Genomic DNA, 21865 nt, shown 5'->3' with positions numbered 1-21865 from the left:
CGTGCCAATGGTCCCGATAAGGAATACTGAAAAATACCAGAAACAATGTATTTTCACTGATATGGCAACGCCAAATGAATCGGACTGTTTGCTTTTTAAATTTGGTTTCGCGGGCTCAATTTATCGGACAATTCTTGCAACCAAAATGTAGACAAAAAAAAACAAATCCAGCAAAATGGAAAATAATAATTTCTAAATTCAGTATATCTTTGAAAATGCATATAGTATTTATACTTATTTATTATTTGATGCCAAAGGATTTTACCAAAATCCTTATCTGAATAAGTTTATATTTAAATTAACCTATGATTATTGTAATACATTTTTTAAAGAAATTGTTTATGGCATATATTGTGGTTTATCTTTAGACAAAATTTAGACAAATTCTAGAAATAAATTAGGTGTAGTTAAAGGCAGTAAGTATATTTAAATGGAGGTAGCAATATTTTTTCTTAAAAAAATTTTGTAGATTTCTTAGTCATGTGTGCGAAGAAATCCCATTATTTACTAGAAACCTTCAAAATGTTATGTTTCTTGCTAAGAAATCTTCCGACTTAGAAGTCAGTATTAAAATAACAGTAGACAGTATAGTCTTTAAAAGATAAATCGGCAGATCCGGTAAGACAAACTTTTTTTTAAAAATGCTTTAGACAAAACCACAGTAGTGAGTCCTTTTTAATGTGCTTTGACGAACTTCTATCACTTAAAGTATAAATAAACTTATTAGCTATTTATAAATTCGAATCTCATTCAGTCCATTCTGCCCCTGACGAGAGTTCTGGAGCGAACCACATTGGAGAAGTTGGCATCGAAGGCTGGCACTCGCTTTCGGCCTGGGTGAAAGTGGAAAGTGGGCGGAGTCGGTGCTGTGGGCCGGCGCCCAGTGGGCAGAGCACTTTGCACCTGCTTGGGCTGCAGGTGCAGGCGCGCCACTCGATCCACGGACATACTTTTGGGCCTCCGGGCCAGATAGCTGTGGACGTGGCTATTGGAGCCGTTGGCGATGTTCAGATTGACCAAATAGTCCTGCAGCTGTGCCTTCAACTGGCTGTTCTCGGCCTCCAGGCGGCGTTTCTGCTGCTTCAGGCAGGCCACGTCCACGGCCACGTTGTTGACACGTCGCCAGAAGTTCTCCATTTGGGGCACCAAGGCGACCTCGTCCTAGGAAGGCATACAAAATTGTGTCGGTTATGACGACCATAAATTTATCGTTATAAATTTAGTTTTCTCTTGCGATAGTAAAATAGTTAAATAACAGTATTTTTGCCAAGCGTTTTGCTAGGTTTTTTGGGGAACATTTTGCAAAGCTTTTTGCTAGTCTTTTTCCCAGGCTTTTGCCAAAGTGCATAAGTGCATATGCAATTCGAATTCGAGTTAAAAACCGAGTCCAGGCCGGATTAGTTCAATTCAATCACAAGTATGTACAAAATTCAACAAAATTAATTACGAATATTTATGTACATCATATATATAGTATATTTCAACCAAATTGTGATACCCCCAAATATATAACTAAAGGATTTTTGCTTGCAAACTCACCTTGAGAAGATCAGTGGCTGAATCAAAGAAAGCTCCCTTCTCTCGATCCTCCACATCGCGTATCTCGATAATCTCCCTAGATATTTCTGGCAGCTGAAACATCTTCTCTCGCTGGGTTTCCATCTTGGCACAGACCGCAGACAGCTGGACCAGAGTCTCGCCCTTGGCCACGGTCTCCTGGAGGGACTCCAAGGCATTGTAGCTCTCTACGGACATCAGTTTGAAGGCCTGGTGATCCCGGGAAACCTCCTGCTCCACGCAGGTACGCAGCTCCCTCAATCTCTCGGTCAACTGCTGTTTGATGGCTTGCCGCTGCTCCAGTTGGCCCTGCTGCTTGACGTAGAACTCCTCGGAAACCAGGCGCAAGTTGGCCAGTTGGTCCACCAAGTGCTCGATTTCGTGCGTCTGCTGGCTGATCTGGAGGGCAGCTTCCTCATCCCGCTGCTTGAGGTCAACGTATTCCGAGTAGAAACCCTCGATGTGCTGGCAGTAACCGGCCAGTACCGCCTGATACTCCTGCCACAGCTTTTCCAGTCGAGCCTCACCTCTGGAGGTGATTTGCTCCAGCTGGAGTTGCATCTGGAAATAATGTTTTTATTTTATATTTTTGTGTGTGTTTTTTTTTTTAAATATCTATAGTACGATAATTTGTCTAAAAGCTTTCAAGTAAGTCGTAGCAAAACTTTGAATACATTTTTTTTGTTAAACAATTTAGCGCCAAAACTACCACATCGATTGTTCTGATATTTTTTACATATTTTCATTGCATAACTCAAGAAATATGTAGAAAGAGTTTTTAATTAATTATTTGTTTTTTTTTTTGTTCTAAAAATTGATAATATTAAATTTTTTTTTAGTTAAAATTAAAATTTTCATTTCAAATACTAAAAAAATATTGCTATTTTATAAAAAGAGCTTATCGATTCCATGTGATTTTGTTTTTTAAAGTGATCATACGATGTTTACAGCGAATGATAATAACAATGTATGATTTAGCTTAAAGCGATTTAAAACAATAGGTCTTTGAAAATATTGATATTGAAAAACTGCTAAACTATTTATGAAACTTATTTTATTTATTTCCATGTTGCTGTGCGTTGCTATGTATGGTATGTATAAAAACACTATTGAATAAAAAATCGCCGAAAGGTCGAACGGTGACACATCGAGAAAAACGGCACGCAACTGCAAAACGAAGATTGATATGCGACTTGGGTCATTGTGTGTCAGTCATTCTGTAATTTGGGACGTTGTTCTCGAGACCTATAAATAATGTTGGCCCAGCTGCTCCTCCATTCAGTTCCCGAGATGCGCCTGCTAATTGTGCTGTGGATTGGCCTGAGCTGCTGCTCCTGCTGCATTTCCGGGCTCAAGTGTCGGTCCCAGGAGGGATTGAGTGAGGCGGAGCTCAAGAGGACCGTGCGCGGTTGTATGCGACGCCAGGAAGACAGCGGCGATCGAGGGCGGGGGATGGAGGGCAGGCAAGGAAACGGCCATGGATTCGATTACGAACGGGATCAGGATGAGGACCTGGATCGGGATCGGGATCGAAATCAGCACAACAGGGGCGGCTATGGAAACAGGAGGCAGAGGGGCCTCAGGCAGCCGGAGAACAGGAACAACACAGGCTACGATGGAGGTCAGTGTGTCGCCCAGTGCTTTTTCGAGGAGATGAATATGGTAGGTAGCCATTAAGGCTTATAAATTATTTCTCTGGGAAATGCATTTAGGCAATAATTCAAAGGATTCCCATTCTTAGGTAGCCCTTACACAGAAATAACTTTATTCCTCCACCCAAACTTTCCCACAGGTCGATGGCAACGGGATGCCCGATCGGCGCAAGGTGAGCTACCTGCTGACCAAGGACCTACGGGATCGGGAGCTGCGCAACTTCTTCATGGACACAGTGCAACAATGCTTCCGGTACTTGGAGAACCAGGGACGGAGCAGGCAGAACAAGTGCTCCGTTTCCCTGGAACTGGTCAAGTGCATGTCGGAGTACGCCAAGGCGCAGTGCGAGGACTGGGAGGAGCACGGCAACATGATCTTCATCTAGCAGCCACAAGCTTACCCCACTTTTTAGATCCTCGCAGCGGTCGAGGAAGCGCTCGTGGTTGTCCCGGATCCCACCGTCTGTGCTCTCCTCCAGTTGGTAAAAGACGCACTCGAGGTGCTGCTGCTTCTGGGCATGCATCTCCTTGAATACCGCCGAGTCCTGCTCCCACTGGCTCAGCACCGCCTGCTTGTCGTCCTCGTAGATCACCCGGAAGAACTCGATGCGATCTCTGTGGGTGTCTAGTATAAATTTAAGAAGGAAATGGGTTTTAGCAAGCTGGGTATTAGGGATAACGTTTACTGTATAACTTCAAATAATACAGTACTATTATGTACACTTCAAATATCTGTGAAAAATATAGACAATAATACTCCATTACTTTCATTGAATAATTAATACAAAAAGTTTAACGGTAGATATTTTTGAAGCCTATTAGTTTCTTAGGATAGACGTTTTTATAAATATTTATAAATGTTTTATAAGGTTGGGACCTTTAGAATGCTTTAGCCAATGGTTACTTTAAATACTTGTTAAAAATGTAAACAGCAATATTTCAGAACTTTTAATAAATTATTAATTAAAAATATGTAATAACACATTATTTTAAAACTTTTTAGTTTCTGGAAATAGATGTTTTTATACAAATTTATAAATATTTCATAATTTCAGGGTGTTTCAGCCATTGTTTTATACCCTTAGAGCAATAAATTATAAACCAAATGTAGTTGGTATAAAAAATGATAGCGTACAAATGACGGTGTACTTCATCATTCATAAACATCGGGTTAAAATAGTAAACGAAGTATTTTGTTAAATGTAAAATCTCTTTCATAAAAGAATCATATATATACGGTAATTATATATAACGACTTACCAACGATTTTGGTGATGTTTTCCATATGCGACTGCTGCAGATTGGCGTACATATCCTCGGTGGACTCTATGTGGGCAATGAGGCGGTGGATAACCTGATCTTTGCGTTTCAAAGCCTCCTGAAAAAAGGACTCAACGTCGACAATCTCCCGACGCAGTTCTTGAACTTTGACCTGGCGCAAAATGCTGCGCCACTCTTGGTTTATTTTGGCCATATTTAAGCGTCCGAAAGCATCCTCCCTTTTCAGTTTGTTCTATTTGAAGAAAGATTGTTCTAATGATATTGTTATGCTTTGAATTTCCTAAGATACCTTCATGTACATGGAAATAAGCTGCATCTTCCGTCTCCTCGTCTCCTCCTCCATATCGGCCCTCATCTGCAAGTACCGGGCCCGCTCCTCTTCGGACATTTTGGCCAACTTGTTGCCTTTGCCTTTACCCTTTTTGCCCATGATTATGCCTTTTTATTGCCCTAATATGCGCTTATCAAATTTCAAAGACCAATCTCTGACTAATTAAGCAAGTGAAAGCCGCGTCTCGGAAAATAAATAACAATTTGATGGCCGGCGTTGTCATGACACTAGCTCACCCACTCCAGTTAACTCTATTTTTTTCCGTCGTCAGGTTTGTTGCCATAATAATGGATGCGAATTAAATAAATGCGGAGCATTGCAAATCGCCATTAAGGCTGTCCATCAAAGGGGAACCATTTGACAAATAAAATGCGGCCCAAATAGCTGAAAGGCCGTCATCATGCTGAGAACTGACATTGTGATTTGTGTGGTTCTATCACAGCTGTTGGTATGCATTTAAATTAAAGATTTATTGTTCATACTGTGTGATAAAATGTATTATCATCATAGAGTTGAGCATTTTAAATATTAATAGCTCATTCTAGGTGCCCAAGTTATTGATTATTATTTTTCAGGATGGACCTTTGGCTATCCGGGTGCACTGCAGACACACGGAGAGAATTCATGAGGAAAACATTCACCACTGCTGCCAGCATCCCGACGGTCAAAACGACATAACGGAAATGTGTGCCAAGCAGACAAACTTTCGCCTACCGAATCCCGACGAGGAGGCCATGGAGGATGTGACGGTGGACCAAGCGATGGGCGGAACCTGCTGGGCCAAGTGTGTCTTCGATCATTTCGACCTGATGCAGAATAACACACTGGATATGGTCAAGGTGCGATCGTATTACAAAAGTTATCATAAAACGGATCCGGAATACGAAACAGAAATGCTGAATGCCTACGAAAAATGTCACTCGAAATGTAAGTTTCATGACTAGATTTTTTGAATTAAATTAATTATTTAATTTTAAAGCTGAGGATGCCACCGAAAGGTTCTTGTCGCTTCCAATTGTGAGGGCCTTTTCCACAGCCAAGTTCTGCAAACCGACCTCTAGCATCATTATGTCCTGCGTCATTTATAACTTTTTTCACAATTGTCCAAAAAATCGCTGGTCCAACACCACGGAGTGCGTCGAAACTTTGGCCTTTGCCAAGAAGTGCAAGGATGTGCTGACAACAATGTAAAATAGCATAAGTATTAAAATGGTACATTATATAAGAATTTTTGCTTTTAAAAATCAAAGAACTTTAGCTTCTACACCCAGAAAAAAACGAAAGTTTAGCTTTAATAATTGCGTCTTATAAATAAACTGCATACAGTATTTAGGAAAAGAATTAATTCAATACTAAATAATTCTTTCAGTTTCATTTCTATACGAATAAGTCTAAACTTGTACTAAAATAATATCTTGTTTTTAAATCACATGTGTTCTTATTTTGATACGTTCGTGGTGTTAATTTAATACTCATATCATTGATAAATTTTTCAAACCCAATAGTTTAAAATTCGTATAACAATTGTTTATTTTCTGTGACAATTTTTTTTTGGATAAGGGATAAAATAATACTCTAACATAATAAAATATTTAAAAGTACAAATAGAATATTAAACCAAGTAGAAGTCGTAAATATTGCAAATAGCTTTTTAGTTATTTGTTCTTTTAGCACGTTCTTTATTGATTAACACCTTATAGTAAGCCTCTACAAAGTGGCCAGCGAGTCCTCGCACTTCTTGCTGAAGGCCAGGGTGTGCTCGCACTCCTTGGTCTTGGACCAACGATCCGCCGGACAATTGTGGAAGAACTGACGGATGACACAGGCCAAAACTACACTAGACTGGGGCTCGCAGAAGTGTTGGGACATTTGCTTGAAGAGCGGCTTCGACAGGAACATGGAGGTGTTCTCCTCACCTTTGGAGAAATGTATCACAAAATTGAGAAGATTTGCAAGAATATCTGTTACGTACTTTTGCCATGACAGTGATCAAAAGCGTTGATCATTTCCTTGACATATTCAGGATCATCGGCGAACTTTTCAGTAAAATATTTCCTCACTGCATCCATGTCCAGGGCGTTGTCCTTCATTAGTTTCAGTTTGCTAAAGACGCATTTACCAAAACAGGTGCCTCGAATAGCCCGGTCTGCGGTGATGTCCACCAGTGCCTCCTCGTTTTTACTGGCCAGCATAAAGTTGGTCTCCCTTGCACACTCCTCTATTATGTCATTGTGTCCTTCGGGATGTTTGCAGCAATAATGTATATGCTCTTCATTGATTGCCTCTGCATTTTCGCAATCAATTTTAATTCCATTAGCAATCTGAAAAGTAAATTTTAAAAATTTATATATTTTGCCTCATTCCAATTCAAAAACTTACCCAAATCAGGCAGCAAAAACTTAATAGAATTATGCACTTCATTGCACTGCTTTCTCTGCCAAAATAAGCCAATTTTAAGTGCTTTTATAGTGCTCACCCGAATAATTTAAATAAAAACAGGAAATCGCCGTCAATTTCGCAAATGTCTAGCCATCAAACTGTATGAAAATGTTATTTTTTCCGCTCATATATTTTCAGCCATTACAACTGACATTTGTTACATTTAATTAAGCAATCCAATTTGGAAATAAATTGATTTACTTAAATAATGAGGGCGCATGATTTTATAAATATTATGACAATGGTAAATTAATTACATTCGAAAAGTAATGGTCAAGTTTATATGTTGGTGGACGGTTTTAATACTGGTCGCCGTTTCGGAGGCGCAGGATTCCGAAGAAACCACTGCAGTGGTCAGTTCTAAAGGAGATTTGACGGAGGATAAATGTAACAAGAATGTTGGTTGGAGATTTTTTAAAAAATCTTTTAAAAAAAGTTGTAATTGCTTAACTTTTATTAGCGCGATGGCTGCTGCTCTGAGCTTTATATAGGAGAAGAGGAGGACCTTGTCAAATGTTTCGTTATACACTCGCCCAAATTACCAGCGGATAGGAACAGCGATGTGGGCAAGACCTTCATGTTTCTATCGGTAGGTACATGTTAGCTTAAGTTACCAATCTGTGCGTCATTACGTCAATTTATCCAATATTTGCAAACCGCAGTGCTTTGTGGAGTGCCTGTACAAGCAAAAGAAGTACATTGGTAAAAGCGACACTATCAACATGAAGATGGTCAGACTGGACGCAGAGAAGATGTATGTGGATCGTCCAAAGGAGAAGGAGTATCAAATCGAAATGTACGATTTCTGTCGAAAAGATGCTGTGAACATGTACAATCTTCTGAAGGTCAGTCCCGGGGCTAAGGTGCTTCTAAGAGGTGCCTGCCGTCCCTACCTATTGATGGTATTTATGTGCATGAGTGACTACCATCAAAAGCACGAGTGTCCCTACTTCCGCTGGGAGGGTTCCGCCAGTGCGGGAACAAAGGATCAGTGCGTGGATGCCAAAGCCAAGTGCTATTTAATAGATGGAATAACGCTGCCCAAGAATAATCATCCTTAAGTATGACAACTAAAATTAAAAGTAATGCGATGATGTAAACTATGTATTTATCCGCGTAGCCTTTAAACCTTTTTTTAAAGGCTAGTAACCACTTAAAAGGATACATATATTTAATGGAAGTCAAATTTATTCCCTTATAACTTCATTAAACAACATTTAATGGATGACAATTGGTCATCTTGTTAAATAATTTTAGATACATAAACCCGTTTTTCAGTTAACAATTTTAAAAATAATCAAAACTGAAGATTAAAAGATTATACTTTCGTTAATGTAACATGTTAATGTAACATGGCAAAGCAGTATTATTATACGCAAATTTCAATACATACTCGAGGCTTTCAAAACTCAGTGTGTCTTTTAGTTTTAATCACACACTACACAATAATTACTCGCACTGAGATCGACTTGGGATGATTGAGTTTGACGTTCGCTTGGCCAAAGTTGCGGATCTGGATGGTATTAACAAGCTGATCCGGTCGCCGGGCGTCAAGTGGTTTGGCAATATCCGGCCGAAGTTTTGTGGCAAGGACTCGCTGTTTCATCCGTACCAGACCTACAGGATGTTGGCCCTCTGCAGGCATACTTCCGCCTTGGTGGCCTACGCCGAGTTCCGGAACTATCCGTCCATCACCGCTCTGCCCACAGATAGTTGGTTGGATTGGCTGACCGTTAGATACTGGTATTCGGATACGAATATTTTCCACAGTGGATAATGACCTTTTCGCCTTCAGTTTGACCCTGTCTATTAGTTGGCTTAATGCATTGTTCTTCAACTTTTGCATTTACAAGAGCGAGTACTCAATGGTTCTGGTCGAAATCATAAAAGAGGTGTTTTACAGGGAGAACAGGGTGTGGTACCTGATCGCAGTGAGGCCTCCCTTTGTGCAACAGCCCTCGCACTTCATGGAGACCTTCGACGACTTGGAAAAAATATCACAGATCTACTATCCGCTGGAGTTTAGCACGGAAAAAAACAATAACACGCAGTCATTATACATTGTGGATCGGTTCAAGCTACTGCCCAAGATTACCTACCGGAAGGCACTGTAAGTTCTAATGGGTTAATTCATTAACACTTTATATGTCCGTGATCCATATCTGCAACGTATCGTAAAAAATGTTTTTTTGATATAAAGTCCTTTTATTCCTAATAAAAGTGTACAAAATCGAAAAAGAGAAAAACGGGAAAAATTGTATTTCTATATTTTTTACGTATCTGCCATAAAGAAAACGAAACAAAATCGGTGCTCCTGCCATAAAAAAGGTTAAAGCTTTGTTAGTTACTAGACAAAAGACCCAGCAGCTATGGCTGACACTCCTCCTGAAGCCTAGTTTTATACACCCAGAGGTAAACTTTGGTAAGTTCAAATGTTTTCTGATTAAATTTAAATGGTGTAACACATTCATTTCCTTTTTCATAAATGGAAAAATTTAATTTTAAACAAGAAAGAAAGCAAACTTCGGCAAGCCGAAGTTCATATACCCTTGCAGCTATCGCAAGAATTAAATATTTTTGAAAACATTAAAATTATGATTTACTTGCGTATATGTTTAAAAACATTGAAGCTATGACGATTTGCAGCTTAATTATTTGATTGTTCTTTTATATATTTTTATTGTTTGTATGGGAGCTATATGATATAGTCGTCCGATTTTGATGAAATTTTAACCATAATTCTGAAATATTTAACCATTGCTATATGTCGAAGAACTAAAAAAAAATTAAAAAACAGCAAAGTTATAATTTTTTTCAATTATTTTTCCGATTGTTCCTATGGGAGCTATATGCTATAGTCGTCCGATTTTGATGAAATTTTAACCATAATTCTGAAATATTTAACCATTGCTATATGTCGAAGAACTAAACAAAAAATTAAAAAACAGCAAAGTTATAATTTTTTTCAATTATTTTTCCGATTGTTCCTATGGGAGCTATATGCTATAGTCGTCCGATTTTGATGAAATTTAAACCATAATTCTGAATTATTTAACCATTACTATATGTCGAAGAACTAAACAAAAAATTAAAAAACAGCAAAGTTATAATTTTTTTCAATTATTTTTCCGATTGTTCCTATGGGAGCTATATGCTATAGTCGTCCGATCCGGCTCGTTCCGACTTATATACTACCTGCAATAGAAAGACAACTTTTGGGAAAGTTTCATGCAGATAGCTTTAAAACTGAGAGACTAGTTTGCATATAAACGGACGGACAGACGGACAGACGGACAGACGGACAGACGGACGGACAGACGGACAGACGGACGGACAGACGGACATGGCTAGATCGACTCTACTAGTGATGCTGATCAAGAATATATATACTTTATAGGGTCGGAAACGTCTCCTTCACTGCGTTGCAAACTTCTGACTGAAATTATAATACCCTCTGCAAGGGTATAAAAACTTTAAGTCAACAATTTATTCTATTTAATAAACCAATTATATATGCTAATAATTTTTTTAAATTTATTTTAAGTAAAAACAATGTTACATTCAAATATTTACATTTTTAATTTTACTATAGGGTTTTTCTCTTGGTGTCCTTAAGCTTTCAGTGTAAAAAAAAATTTTACATATTCTTTTTTTCTATTTTATGTGTTTCCCAATTTAATTTAAGAGCCGAGGACAACGATGATGTAATAGAACTGCTAGAATTCGAGATGCCCGAGCTCCGAGAGAAGCTTGGTGACTACTATATAGCCGAGGAGGTAATGCGACAGGATCCCGGGGCCGAGAAGAGCCTTTTGGTCGTGGCCGAAACAAGCAATCAATGCGAGGAGACCGAGATGGTCCTCTTCCTTTGGATGACCACGGACATCGACATCCAGTTCTATGTGCGTAACTACGAGGTTGTATCCTTCGGCAACCTGGTCAAGCCCGTCGATGGCAAGTCGTTCCACTACGAAACGATGACGGTGTCGTAAGTGTGGCTCCTCAAGTGCTCAGACTACTTCCTAAGTAATTAACATCCTGTAGATCAGTTCAGCGCAGGGCAGAGGCCAGCACGTTTACCTCAGATGCCCTGGATGATCTGGACGCCATCACGATTCTGGGAGGTCTGCAGAGGGTTGACAGCGGTATGAGGTGGGCAATACTCAGGCATATTGTTTATGTCATATAAGGGGTTGTCCATATATATATTAAGTCTTAAAAAACACGAAAGGAAGCCAGCTTGGGCAAGCCGAGGTTAATAGACCCTTGTAGCTATTTCAAAAATTAAATATTCATTAAAACAACAAAATTTGTTTTCCGTTCTGAAACAATAAACCAAAATTGTATGAAAGTATATATAACAAGAAAGGAAGCAAACTTCGGCAAGCCGAAGTTCATATACCCTTGCAGCTATTGCAAGAATTTAACATTTTTGAAAACCTTAAAATTATGATTTACTTGCGTATATGTTTAAAAACAGTGAAGCTATGATGATTAGCAGCTCAATTATTTAATAGTTATTTTATATATTTTTATTATTTCTATGGGAGCTATATGATATAGACGTCCGATTTTGATAAAATCTAAACCATAATTCTGAAATATTTAACCATTGCTATATGTCGAAGAACAAAAAATTAAAAAACAGAAAAGTTATAATTTTTTTTCATTTATTTCTCCGATTGTTCCTATGGGAGCTATATGCTATAGTCGTCCGATTTTAATGAAATTTAAATCGTAAATCGGAAATATTTTACCATTACTAAATGCCGAAGAACTAAACAAAAAATTGAAAAACAGCAAAGTTATAATTTTTTTTCTTTTATTTTTCCGATTGTTCCTATGGAAGCTATATGCTATAGTCGTCCGATTTTGATGAAATTTAAATCGTAAATCGGAAATATTTAACCATTACTAAACGTCGAAGAAATGAACAAAAAATTGAAAAACAGCAAAGTTATAATTTTTTTTCATTTATTTTTCCGATTGTTCCTATGGGAGCTATATGCTATAGTCGTCCGATCCGGCTCGTTCCGACTTATATACTACCTGCAATAGAAAGACAACTTTTGGGAAAGTTTCATGCAGATAGCTTTAAAACTGAGAGACTAGTTTGCGTAGAAACGGACGGACAGACGGACAGTCGGACGGATAGACGGATAGACGGACAGACGGACATGGCTAGATCGACTCGCCTAGTGATACTGATCAAGAATATATATACTTTATAGGGTCGGAGATGTCTCCTTCACTGCGTTGCAAACTTCTGACTGAAAATATAATACGCTCTGCAAGGGTATAAAAACAGCGGAGTTATATTTTTTTTCATTTGTTTTTTTCGATTGTTGAATAGAATCGACTCTTCAAGAACATAAATACTTCATAGGGTCGGAAATGTGTCCTTAATTGATTGAATTATAATTATAAAATTATTATTATATATTAAAAGGGTGGTTCAATACCTAAGTTAGGTTTGGGGTATCTTATAATGCACTTAGCAAATGTAATACGTATATAACTTTTTTTTTTAACAGCGTTGCAAGCATGGGTAAAGTGAAGATGAGCTCTATCGCTGGCACAGTTGTGGATGCTCACGTAGTGGAGGATAATAAGTTCTACATGCGGGAATGTCTCTTCTCAAAGTTCAAGTACATCCTGGAAAGTAAGTCCACAGTTGATCCTAAACGCAGAAATTGTCTTAGTTCACAAATTTTGTTCATTTAGAACTACACAGCACTGATTACTATTTGCGGTACGAACAAAACGTAATCAATTTCATATACCCCGCCGGAAAGGAACCCGCTGGTCCGGCGGCCATAGAAGCGGCATCAAACGTTTTTTTCCTAAAGAGTATTGTGGGCGGACGGAATTTTCCACTGTCACGCCTCTTTAACGCGATAGTGGCCATGTTTTGCGCCTATCCAGATCGGGACTACTGCATGATGCAGATATCCGCGAATATCAAGGCCACAAGGAGCTATTTGGAGGTTCTACAGTACTTTATGGTAAGCCTAAAAACTGGTTATTTTGATTGCAGAGCTCTTTATGTTTTGAATTTTGAATATTTAAAATATTCATATAATTCGAAATTATGACACTAAATTTTATATATAAAAGTACATTTTTTTGGGGGACCAAATAACAAAGGATGAAAAAAAGTCGGGCTTTAGGTGGCGCCATCTGCCGAACTACAGGGTCATTGCCACAAGCTATGAATGAGCAGCATCCACGCCTCCGACAGATGTCGCCACCTAAATTCCGATTGTTTTGTGGGGGAATATTTAGTTTGAAGTTTGCTAACCGTAGACGTTTTATAAACTTGCACTGCTTAGGCATAACAAGCACCTGCATGCTAAGCCCCAAAATGTCTTGTTTAATAGTTTCTGCGGTGTTGTCGCTCAATCGAACTCTGTAATTGATCATGTATATAGCTTTTACCTTTTACATAATTTTCATTAAAACACGAGTTAATTCATTATTACCTAATACTTTCCAATTAATGGATTGTGTGTATCCAAACTTTTAATGTCTAGCCAGTGGTTTCGCGTCCCAGCAATGAATGCAGCCTCGCCGAGGTATACATAACCCATCGGAGCACCATTTTTGGGGAGATTAGTCTGTACAAACTGCGAAAAGAGGACGTGTCCGTGGTGCATTCCTTGGCCGTAGGAAACTCGACCAAAGAGATAGGTTCCCCTGATTCCACCGCCAGCAGCTTCTCCTACTGCTCCAAAATAAACGAGCGGGCGGACCTGGAGCACGAGGTTCATGTTCTCGACGCGATCATGAAGGAAGTGCTGGAGAAGGAGTTCAGTGAGTTCGCGGTGTTTACCATTCGCTGCGGAAACTCTACAAAGTCCGCCAAGCAGAATACTTCGATCGGGTTTGTGGTGATTCGGCAGTTCCATTGCCATGACCAGCTCTTTGATCACTATCATCTGCCCAAGAACGATACTCACTTGAATCGTCTAAGGGCCGAGATCATCTCGCTGCGACTGCATCCTCTCTTCGTGTCCAGTGGCGATCTGATTTTCAGGGATTTGGCCAGGAAGACTAACTTTTACGACTTTTACTTCATCAGTCCTTTTGACGTAAGTTATAAGGATGCTGATAGGATGCAAACAATTACGGATTTAATAAATGCAAAATCCCCACAGAATCAAAAGTACAGCAATGACCTGAAGAAAATGATGATGGTCGTGGAACCGAAGGCCATTAAAAAGGCTCCAGTTTTCTTCGGAGTGCGCACTGAACAGAAGAAGTCGAAGAACAGGTTGCTCCTGCCCAGTCCCAACTACTCAACGGATAATATGATCATCTACCGGCACAAACTCAATCCGGTTAAGTGGTTCACCAACAAGAAGAAAGTGGTCATCATTGGGTTTTCTCCAGTGGCCAAGGCATTTCTGCGACAGCTTGTGTTTCAGTGGAATAGCAGGGAGTGAGTCTCATAAATAGTACACATGTTAAATCCCATTTCTCGGGCTTTGTAGTTCTGTGAATCTCTGTTTTCATATATAGGGCTGTATATATTTACTTGATTGCCTTCAAATATCATACATAACATTTTCTTTATGTGGACTTCTCTGCAGCCATAAGAACTCGGAAAACTTCACCTGCCTGAGCTGGCTGCAAGTGACCGTAATCTGTCGGGCCGGGGTCGTGGAGGCGGAATACGACAGCCTCTTTAAGTGCCCCTATTGCACCAGCCCTCTTGGATGCTACCTTTCCTACCAGAACGAGTCCTGCTTCATAAGAGATTGTTGTGTGCGCCTTGATTTGCGCTATTGGGTGCACTTTGTGCCCGGAAAGGTGGAGCTTATTAATAGGTGCGACTAGCATAGCCATTAACTATATCATAATTGATTAATCCTTCCCCATAAACAGAGAGAAAAAGTACGTGAAGATCGAGGCCTGCGAGATTTACTATGACACCCTTCTGCTGATGTGTGAGCGAAAGTTTGTGCTCCGTTCTCCAGAATCGCCGGTCGGCAAGGGAAGTCCCTGCAATCTCGTGGAGGTCAATTGTCGGCTTAACAAGCTCCTGCTCTTCTACAAGGTGCGTACGCTGCTGGAGAACATGCCGCGAACCTACTTGGTCCTGGTTTATGGCTCCAATTTGTGCACCTATGAGTGCATTGCCTTTCTGATTGGCCATGGCGTGGATTGCTCGCGGATGGTGTTTGTCCAGCCGCATCGATTCATCGGTAAGGATGCGGATATGAAGGAGAAGAACCCCTTCTGGGATCAAAACCTGCAGCTCATCTTGGACGACATTCTCGTGGATAAAGGAGTCGAGATTTTCATAGACTATGACTTTCACCACTATAACGTACACAAGTCATCCGACTTCATTATGGAGGTGGTCTTCCAGCACATTCCCAGTAGAAAGCAGGCGACATTCGAGTGCGACCTTTTTATCTCCTTCGAGGAGGGACACCTCCATCAAAGGCATATGCAATGTGAGTGGTTATAATTAGAAAAGATTTACATAATGGGAATACTTTTTGATCACACAACATTAGGGCTTAAGGCTGCCAAAATCAATATAGATAACAATGAGATCCTGGTAAACAAACGATACCAGACCAATGATCCGAACATCTATGCAGCTGGCAGCTTTATACAGATGCGGCCGAAGCCAAATTATCAGTACAGATATGTTAATAGCCGGGAAATGGCCCGCAAGGTGAGAGTTTCATCTACTGAGTTACCTTATAGTGTCCGTGTATACCATTCTTCCAGATCTTACACCATCTGGACATTGTTCCGGATATAAATTTCGAGGATCGATACTCTGAGCCCCTGCTCTTCCAGGCCATTCTGCCGCTACGTTATTTCATCACCAAAGTCACAATGCCTCGGAGATATTTGAGCTCGCATATGCCCGTCATGGAGACTTGCAATTTGACCACGTACAAGCAGAACACATTTTGCCGGGTTGGCCTATTCAAACATATGACGGTGGACGAGATCGTGGTTGTGACAAAAAATGTGAGTTCACTTACCACAAGCTATAATAACTCTGTAACCCACCCTACATATTTTCCCCATTAGGAGTGCTATTTGGACTTCCTGCAGCATTTTTGTGGCAAGCACGAGCTGCTTCTGAACAATCTGAAAGCGCGCTATAAGGCTCATACGATTCACTCTTTTCTAAAGTATTTTCAAGAGCCCTGGGCGGAATTGATCAAGCACGAGAACTTTAAGGACCTTCAGGCGGAGAATGCAGAACTCCTTAATCCCATGACCATTACGGCGCTAAGAGTGCGAATATAATTTACTATATAAGTATCGATTTTCAACCTTCATTTTTCCCCCTTACAGCGAGCTAGCCGTGGTGCCTTAGGAAGTATAACCGATATTGACTTCTCCTCGCTGAACAGGCGCTACCTGGAGGTCAAGCTGATGACTTTTCTGAGGGTTCATCGACGGGACTTCCGGCATAAGTTTGCTCTTCCCGAGGATTTTCTTCAATTGGATCAGCCTGACCGGGAGCGACACTTGAATGAATCGACTGAGGAGCAAGATGAGTCAACGGACGAGTCAGATACCTGATTTGTAGAACCAAAGCAGTCCGTTTCTTTACTTTCCGATTTCCTTGTGCAGTGCTCCGACTCAAATACACGTTAAACAAAATATTTTGAAAAATGCCCCGAATTCAAGATACTGTGTTTGTCATCACAGCGGGAATTCGGGATCTGCGGCGCATACAGGATCTCTATGAGGCCAAAAATACGTGGCATTTTGGCCCAAAGGCTACTCCGCCGCTAGAGACCCTGTTCTTGAAAAACCAGGCGCAGCGATTGTTGGTCGTTAACAAACAAGATTTTCACGTTGTGCTGGCATACTGCGAGTTCGCCAACCATCCAAATATGCCGGTGCTGTCTAACGATTTGTGGCTTCACTGGCTCAATGTGCGATTCTGGTACGTAAATAGGATGGGGAGTGTCTTCAGTCCGGCAGCTAAATAATGCGTATCCCCCCAAAAGCCTTGATCTTCCCATCACGCTGATCAACACCATCTTTTTCAATTTCCTTATCTGCAAGGAGGGTCAGCCTGACATTCTCAGGCTGATCATATTGGAGGTCTTTTATAACGAGCACAAGCTCAACTATATAATAGTGGTTAAGCCGCCGGATTGTCCGCCAGGCCAATATGATGCCGTTCAGGCTTTTGGAAAAACCTACTACCCCAAGTACTCCAAAGTCTCGGAGCAGATGCATCTTCCCTCGATCATCGTGATCCATCGACGGGACGTCATGCCGTTCCTCTCCTTTCGCAAAGCCCTGTGAGTTGGTCCCCAAAGTCTTTTGTTGAAGCCATCCGTACCTTTCCATTTCAGACCTGAGGATAATGACGACATTGTCGAGATGATTGATTCCGAAGATCCGGAATTGCGAAAAAAGCATGGCGACTTTTACATTGCAGAGCACCTGCTGAATATGGAAGAATCTGACCATAGTGATAATATTATTATTGCTGAGGTGCTTAGGTGTACTTCCTTTTCTGATTCGCTTAACCTGCCTATCATCGCAGTTCGAAGAAGAGATCGCGGAAAACGTCAAGGGAGCGGGTTTAATGTGGCTATCGGAATCCGTAGACATTGAGCACCTGGCCAAGAACTTTCACCTCGAACGGTTGGGCAATTTGGTGCGGTACACGCCGGGGATCAAGCACGCCCGTGTGCTATTTGATGTGTTGTAAGTGGGTTGTACAAAGAAGTAGACGTCTATTTTGAAAGCTTCCTATAGTTCAGTGGAACAAAAGTCCTATAAGGATTTATACACTGAGACGCAAATGGAAGAAATATATAAGACACATGTAGGTGAGAAAAACCCTGAAGGACCAACAAAAGCGAAGGAAGTGCTTTTCAGCAAGTACAAGCATATTTACGAGGGTGGGTAATCATGTCGTTAAGAGCACCTTACTTTATGTACATTTTTGCTAATATTTTTGTAGAACTCCGCAAGGGAACTTACTATATGAAAGCCTTTAAGGACCAACTGGAGATCGCTTTTGACTTGCCAGCCGGCGAGCACTCGCACAGCGAAAATCGGGTGCAGTACTTGGGTAAGGCGAGCAATGGGTTCCTGCTAAAGATGTTCCAGTTGCATCCACTGGTACGCTTTGAGTACACATTTTATTCCTTGTCGGCCATGTTCAGTGCCTTTCCGAATCACGATTACTGTGTGACTATGGTGCCTGGCACCGCGACCACAAGCCCTTGTCAGCGAGAACTGCTCCGGTTCTTCCTGGTGAGTTGAAATACTTGGATACTGGAGCTAGAAATTCCGTTGATTGCCATATTTCAGCCGGTCGCCCATCGTCCAAATAGCGCCGTGGCCGAAAATATGTTCGTTGCGCACCGAAGTACCTTGTTTGGGGACCTTCGGGTACAACCATTTGAAAGACGGGAGGTTGATGAAATCAGAACTTTGATAAGCTCCCAGTCCAGGAAAAGGGACACCTTTTGTAATGATGATGATGAATCTGATGCTAATAACAGGCTAGACTACTATACAGCCGAAGTCTTGAACACTTTTGAAGATATTATTGAGAATATCCTTGAGAATCCATTGTCCGAGTCGAGCTGTTTCACCATTCGCTGCGGTCTATCCAAGAAACACATCGACTGTCCCTTGGTGGGCTTTCTGATTCTGTGGTGCGGTTGAATAAGTTATATTTATTTTATATAGACTATTTATGCGGCATTCACAGCCCCTTTCTGCTTTATGAAGATCTAAGCAGTATGTTCATGCTGCCACCAGAGCAGTTCCCCCTAACGCACAACCGTGGAGAGATTGTCATGTTCAAGCTGCACCCATATTTCCAGGTGTGGTGCAATCCGATCATTCGCACGGTAGCTTTGTATGATAACTACCGAGAATTGTACTACGTAAACCACTATAATGTTAGTTAAAATCGTTCTCATACAGTTCAGTGGAGTTTAATACGACCTTACCGTTTTGTAGGGAATCTCGCTGCCCAACGATTTGATGTACAACATGATGCCCGTAGAACCTTGCCGCATGAAGAAGAACCTATTTGGTTACAAGTGCGTTTCGTACAAGCGAAAGACATCGAGGATGTCCCACGTCTCCAATACGGATTCGTGCGGCAGTCGCATGCGGGTCTTTTGCCACAACCTTCAGCCCACCAAGCACTTGGGTGGCAAGAACTCACTGGTAATCGTGGGCTTCTCCCAGATCTGTCTAGCCTTCTTGCGGACCGTCATCTTCGCCTGGAACTCTAAAGAGTAAGAGCTATTTCTATCTATAGAACTAAACATCGTTAATTGGTTTTGATAATCTGTCTGAACGACAATGAAAGAATAATTAATATTTTGTTATTTCTAGAATCAGTTAAAATATTTTTAGTTCCTTTGCTCTTAATGATTTTACAAAAACAAAACTGTTTGTTCCTAGGCCTTTGTCTAAGTGATAAGCTTTTATTTTTTGTTTATTTCGTCCAAATTCTTTTGAGGTATTCAACGAAAGTGCAACCTTATCTCCCCTTAAATTCTTCAATAGTTTGTTAAATTTTAAAAAGTACAACTGCCTGCCAATGGTGGACATTTCGGTGTTGGTGCCTCATGGAATTGTGGAATCGGCCTACGATTCCGAATTTTTATGCAGCTACTGTGGCGAAGATGGCAGGAATTGCTATATAAACACCGGAAACCAGAATCCTTTTGTCAAGGATGTAACGCACCGCATGGATGTGAGACATTGGGTGCGTTTTGTTCCCGGGATATTGAAAAGAATAAATAGGTAAGTTAACATTATAAATGGCTTAAAAACTATTATTGCTTAAGACTACAATTTTAACAATCTACTTTTCAAAATTCGAACTATCTAAAACCAATGCATTGAACATTTTTAATGAATACTCCATATACTCCAGGGCTTATTTGTTAAATTTGGTTTCAGGCAGGAAAAGATTCTACATCTATTGGATGGCTGTAGCCTTCACTACGAGAAGCTGCTCCTTCTGGCTGGCAGTAAGTTTGGCTTTGAAGATACGGTGTTCAACGGGCATCCGACGCCGTTGAACTATGTAACCACCAATCACCGACTGGACAGGATCATTTTCTACCACAAGCTGCGGGAGATGGTTGAGTCCGGGGAGTCCTATAACATCATTGTCTACGGATACGGACTAGTCGTCTACGAGTGCATTAATTTTTTGGTCACACATGGTTGTGAGGCCAATAATATTACGTATGTACAGCCCCATGTGCCAGCGGAGTTGGAGGATGTGGGCAATCCCGATTTAGACGCTCGGCTGGACCCGATTATACTGGAAATGGTAGGCGATCTGGGAGTCACGATTTACTTGTCCAACAACTACAGTCAATTTATTTTGAGTAAAGACAACTTGTTTATTGAGAAGGTTCAGTTCGTTTCGGTTCCCAGCAAGAAAATTACCGAGTTGAACTGCGATCTGTTTGTCAACTACAACCCGAATAATATGAGTACGGTTTTGGAGAATGGTGAGATGCTCTACTGCCAGAACACTAATAACCATTGGCGTTATCTCACTCAAAAAAGTTTGCTAACGCCAATGGGCATGCATTTTTAAATCACCCTTGTCATATAATGCCCCACCTTTTGCAGCACTCAAAGAAGCCGGAATCGAAATGATCGACAGAAAGATCGTGGTAAATGCACGGTACATCACTAATGATCGGAATATATATGCCTCTGGCAATATAGTCATGTTGCCCATCCCCAACTTTCAGTACACTTCAACTAGTCCGCAAGAGTGCGCTGAGAAAGTAAGCGACCCCTTAGGAAAGTTCTGTTTTAATATCAGGTATTTGTGTATTTAGCTGGCCTACGAACTGAACATGGTAAAGATTGTGATGCAGTCGCGATACTTGAGGCCATTCGCTTTCACGGGCATGCTGCCCATGGGCTATCAGATCATCAAGTTAATCCAACCGAAGCCACAGCTAATAGGTCAACTACCCGTTGACTACTCGGAGTCCATGACCACCTACGAGAATGGAGAGTTTTGCCGCATTCGTCTCAACAAGAACATGATTGTCATTGAGATTGTCTGCGTTACTAAATCGGTATGATATTATTTAGGTGAGAAGTAGGATTATTAGTGATCAAATTCCCATAAATTCTCACATCCAGCCGAAAAGACTTTACTTCCTGGAGTACTTTTGTGGCAAGCATGCTATGCTGCTTAATGATCTGCACGCTCGTTTTCAATCCGGTTGGATTAAAAACTTCTTGCACTTCTTTCAACAGCCCTGGACGGAGCTTATAATGCACGACAGATTCGAGGACCTGCAATTGAAGAATCGCCGCCTTTTGCTGTCCATGCTGCTGATGAACAACAAGGATGCCATTAATGTCAGGAACAGTTTGGAAACCACACAGCGGCAGAAGCTGGAGGAGAATGTAATCGATTTTGTACGCACCTATCGCAAAGATTTCGTCCACGAATTTGCTCTGCCAGAGGATTGGGGTGACTTTAGTCTATGATTTGGTTGTCATTAGTTTTTGTATATTTCAATACTCCAATATTTTATTAAGTACAGAAAGAGCAGAACGAATAGTTTCAATAAAGGGTCGTAAATTGATAGAC

The 21865-nt window shown here is 40.7% G+C and overlaps 7 protein-coding genes across 11 annotated transcripts; 5 read left to right on the top strand and 2 right to left on the bottom strand.

Annotated features, from left to right (window-relative positions):
* Positions 1–750: 750 nt before the first annotated feature.
* LOC108137518 (dynein regulatory complex subunit 2) lies at positions 751–4958 on the bottom strand. Its single transcript, XM_017259233.2, has 5 exons — positions 4780–4958; positions 4470–4722; positions 3611–3834; positions 1540–2118; positions 751–1161 (listed from the first exon to the last, which is right to left on the bottom strand). Exons 1-5 carry the CDS (start codon positions 4918–4920, stop codon positions 751–753), a joined length of 1608 nt encoding a protein of 535 aa, XP_017114722.1. The 5' UTR covers positions 4921–4958.
* On the top strand, positions 2848–4005 carry LOC108136346 (odorant-binding protein 59a). The gene is made up of 2 exons (XM_017257457.2): positions 2848–3219; positions 3350–4005. The coding sequence occupies exons 1-2, from the start codon at positions 2848–2850 to the stop codon at positions 3593–3595; spliced, it is 618 nt and encodes a 205-aa protein (XP_017112946.2). The 3' UTR covers positions 3596–4005.
* A 179-nt stretch (positions 4959–5137) lies between the features above and the next one.
* Positions 5138–6074, top strand: LOC108137523. The gene is made up of 3 exons (XM_017259237.2): positions 5138–5269; positions 5397–5748; positions 5801–6074. The coding sequence occupies exons 1-3, from the start codon at positions 5222–5224 to the stop codon at positions 6010–6012; spliced, it is 612 nt and encodes a 203-aa protein (XP_017114726.1). The 5' UTR covers positions 5138–5221; the 3' UTR covers positions 6013–6074.
* Positions 6075–6473: 399 nt separating this feature from the next.
* LOC108137522 (general odorant-binding protein 66) lies at positions 6474–7269 on the bottom strand. The gene is made up of 3 exons (XM_017259236.2): positions 7201–7269; positions 6794–7142; positions 6474–6737 (listed from the first exon to the last, which is right to left on the bottom strand). Exons 1-3 carry the CDS (start codon positions 7240–7242, stop codon positions 6529–6531), a joined length of 600 nt encoding a protein of 199 aa, XP_017114725.1. The 5' UTR covers positions 7243–7269; the 3' UTR covers positions 6474–6528.
* Positions 7270–7529: 260 nt separating this feature from the next.
* Positions 7530–8321, top strand: LOC108137508. The gene is made up of 3 exons (XM_017259222.1): positions 7530–7658; positions 7721–7849; positions 7923–8321. Exons 1-3 carry the CDS (start codon positions 7530–7532, stop codon positions 8319–8321), a joined length of 657 nt encoding a protein of 218 aa, XP_017114711.1.
* Positions 8322–8691: 370 nt separating this feature from the next.
* Positions 8692–16920, top strand: LOC108137527 (cilia- and flagella-associated protein 61). 4 transcript variants are annotated; one of them, XM_041709956.1, is made up of 14 exons: positions 8692–9003; positions 9056–9370; positions 10946–11248; positions 11305–11412; positions 12795–12922; positions 12985–13265; positions 13794–14351; positions 14418–14701; positions 14853–15089; positions 15148–15722; positions 15786–15949; positions 16006–16254; positions 16318–16527; positions 16588–16920. In XM_041709956.1, the coding sequence occupies exons 1-14, from the start codon at positions 8735–8737 to the stop codon at positions 16816–16818; spliced, it is 3912 nt and encodes a 1303-aa protein (XP_041565890.1). In that variant the 5' UTR covers positions 8692–8734; the 3' UTR covers positions 16819–16920. The 4 variants fall into 4 exon arrangements, with proteins under 4 accessions (XP_041565890.1, XP_041565892.1, XP_041565893.1 ...); XM_041709957.1 differs by lacking the exons at positions 8692–9003; positions 9056–9370; positions 10946–11248 and having other exon boundaries at positions 11330–11405; XM_041709958.1 differs by lacking the exons at positions 14418–14701; positions 14853–15089; positions 15148–15722; ... (2 more) ...; positions 16318–16527; positions 16588–16920 and having other exon boundaries at positions 13794–14073; positions 14130–14277.
* LOC108137526 (cilia- and flagella-associated protein 61) lies at positions 16911–21863 on the top strand. Of its 2 annotated transcripts, XM_017259242.2 has the most exons (14): positions 16911–17188; positions 17253–17552; positions 17607–17748; positions 17801–17964; positions 18016–18161; positions 18224–18519; positions 18577–18926; positions 18983–19175; positions 19237–19520; positions 19795–20034; positions 20194–20756; positions 20881–21041; positions 21096–21341; positions 21409–21863. In XM_017259242.2, exons 1-14 carry the CDS (start codon positions 16911–16913, stop codon positions 21760–21762), a joined length of 3717 nt encoding a protein of 1238 aa, XP_017114731.1. In that variant the 3' UTR covers positions 21763–21863. The 2 variants fall into 2 exon arrangements, 1 of the variants encoding a protein (XP_017114731.1); XR_005977775.1 differs by lacking the exons at positions 21096–21341; positions 21409–21863 and having other exon boundaries at positions 20194–20572; positions 20637–20756; positions 20881–20993.
* The last annotated feature ends 2 nt before the right edge of the window (positions 21864–21865 follow it).

Source organism: Drosophila elegans, unplaced genomic scaffold, assembly GCF_018152505.1.
Source record: "Drosophila elegans isolate 14027-0461.03 unplaced genomic scaffold, ASM1815250v1 contig_520, whole genome shotgun sequence".
NCBI lineage: Eukaryota > Metazoa > Arthropoda > Insecta > Diptera > Drosophilidae > Drosophila > Drosophila elegans.
Note: the sequence above shows the minus strand (reverse complement) of the source record. Positions and strands in the feature narration are given on the sequence as shown.

Excerpts from the sequence above, each read along its gene's own strand:
- LOC108136346 (XM_017257457.2), top strand. The coding sequence starts at position 2,848 with ATGCGCCTGCTAATTGTGCTGTGGATTGGCCTGAGCTGCTGCTCCTGC. Across the intron at positions 3,220-3,349 it reads TTTTCGAGGAGATGAATATG|GTCGATGGCAACGGGATGCC; the intron begins GTAGGTAGCCAT and ends ACTTTCCCACAG.
- LOC108137518 (XM_017259233.2), bottom strand. The coding sequence starts at position 4,920 with ATGGGCAAAAAGGGTAAAGGCAAAGGCAACAAGTTGGCCAAAATGTCC. Across the intron at positions 3,835-4,469 it reads AAACATCACCAAAATCGTTG|ACACCCACAGAGATCGCATC; the intron begins GTAAGTCGTTAT and ends AATTTATACTAG. Across the intron at positions 1,162-1,539 it reads CAGCCACTGATCTTCTCAAG|GACGAGGTCGCCTTGGTGCC; the intron begins GTGAGTTTGCAA and ends ATGCCTTCCTAG.
- LOC108137523 (XM_017259237.2), top strand. The coding sequence starts at position 5,222 with ATGCTGAGAACTGACATTGTGATTTGTGTGGTTCTATCACAGCTGTTG. Across the intron at positions 5,270-5,396 it reads TGGTTCTATCACAGCTGTTG|GATGGACCTTTGGCTATCCG; the intron begins GTATGCATTTAA and ends ATTATTTTTCAG. Across the intron at positions 5,749-5,800 it reads CGAAAAATGTCACTCGAAAT|CTGAGGATGCCACCGAAAGG; the intron begins GTAAGTTTCATG and ends TTAATTTTAAAG.
- LOC108137522 (XM_017259236.2), bottom strand. The coding sequence starts at position 7,242 with ATGAAGTGCATAATTCTATTAAGTTTTTGCTGCCTGATTTGG. Across the intron at positions 7,143-7,200 it reads GTTTTTGCTGCCTGATTTGG|ATTGCTAATGGAATTAAAAT; the intron begins GTAAGTTTTTGA and ends TTTACTTTTCAG. Across the intron at positions 6,738-6,793 it reads TGATCACTGTCATGGCAAAA|GTGAGGAGAACACCTCCATG; the intron begins GTACGTAACAGA and ends ATTTCTCCAAAG.
- LOC108137508 (XM_017259222.1), top strand. The coding sequence starts at position 7,530 with ATGGTCAAGTTTATATGTTGGTGGACGGTTTTAATACTGGTCGCCGTT. Across the intron at positions 7,659-7,720 it reads AGGATAAATGTAACAAGAAT|CGCGATGGCTGCTGCTCTGA; the intron begins GTTGGTTGGAGA and ends AACTTTTATTAG. Across the intron at positions 7,850-7,922 it reads AGACCTTCATGTTTCTATCG|TGCTTTGTGGAGTGCCTGTA; the intron begins GTAGGTACATGT and ends TGCAAACCGCAG.
- LOC108137527 (XM_041709956.1), top strand. The coding sequence starts at position 8,735 with ATGATTGAGTTTGACGTTCGCTTGGCCAAAGTTGCGGATCTGGATGGT. Across the intron at positions 9,004-9,055 it reads TGGCTGACCGTTAGATACTG|TTTGACCCTGTCTATTAGTT; the intron begins GTATTCGGATAC and ends TTTCGCCTTCAG. Across the intron at positions 15,950-16,005 it reads GCCGGGAAATGGCCCGCAAG|ATCTTACACCATCTGGACAT; the intron begins GTGAGAGTTTCA and ends CCATTCTTCCAG.
- LOC108137526 (XM_017259242.2), top strand. The coding sequence starts at position 16,911 with ATGCCCCGAATTCAAGATACTGTGTTTGTCATCACAGCGGGAATTCGG. Across the intron at positions 17,189-17,252 it reads TGGCTCAATGTGCGATTCTG|CCTTGATCTTCCCATCACGC; the intron begins GTACGTAAATAG and ends TCCCCCCAAAAG. Across the intron at positions 18,520-18,576 it reads AACTGCTCCGGTTCTTCCTG|CCGGTCGCCCATCGTCCAAA; the intron begins GTGAGTTGAAAT and ends GCCATATTTCAG.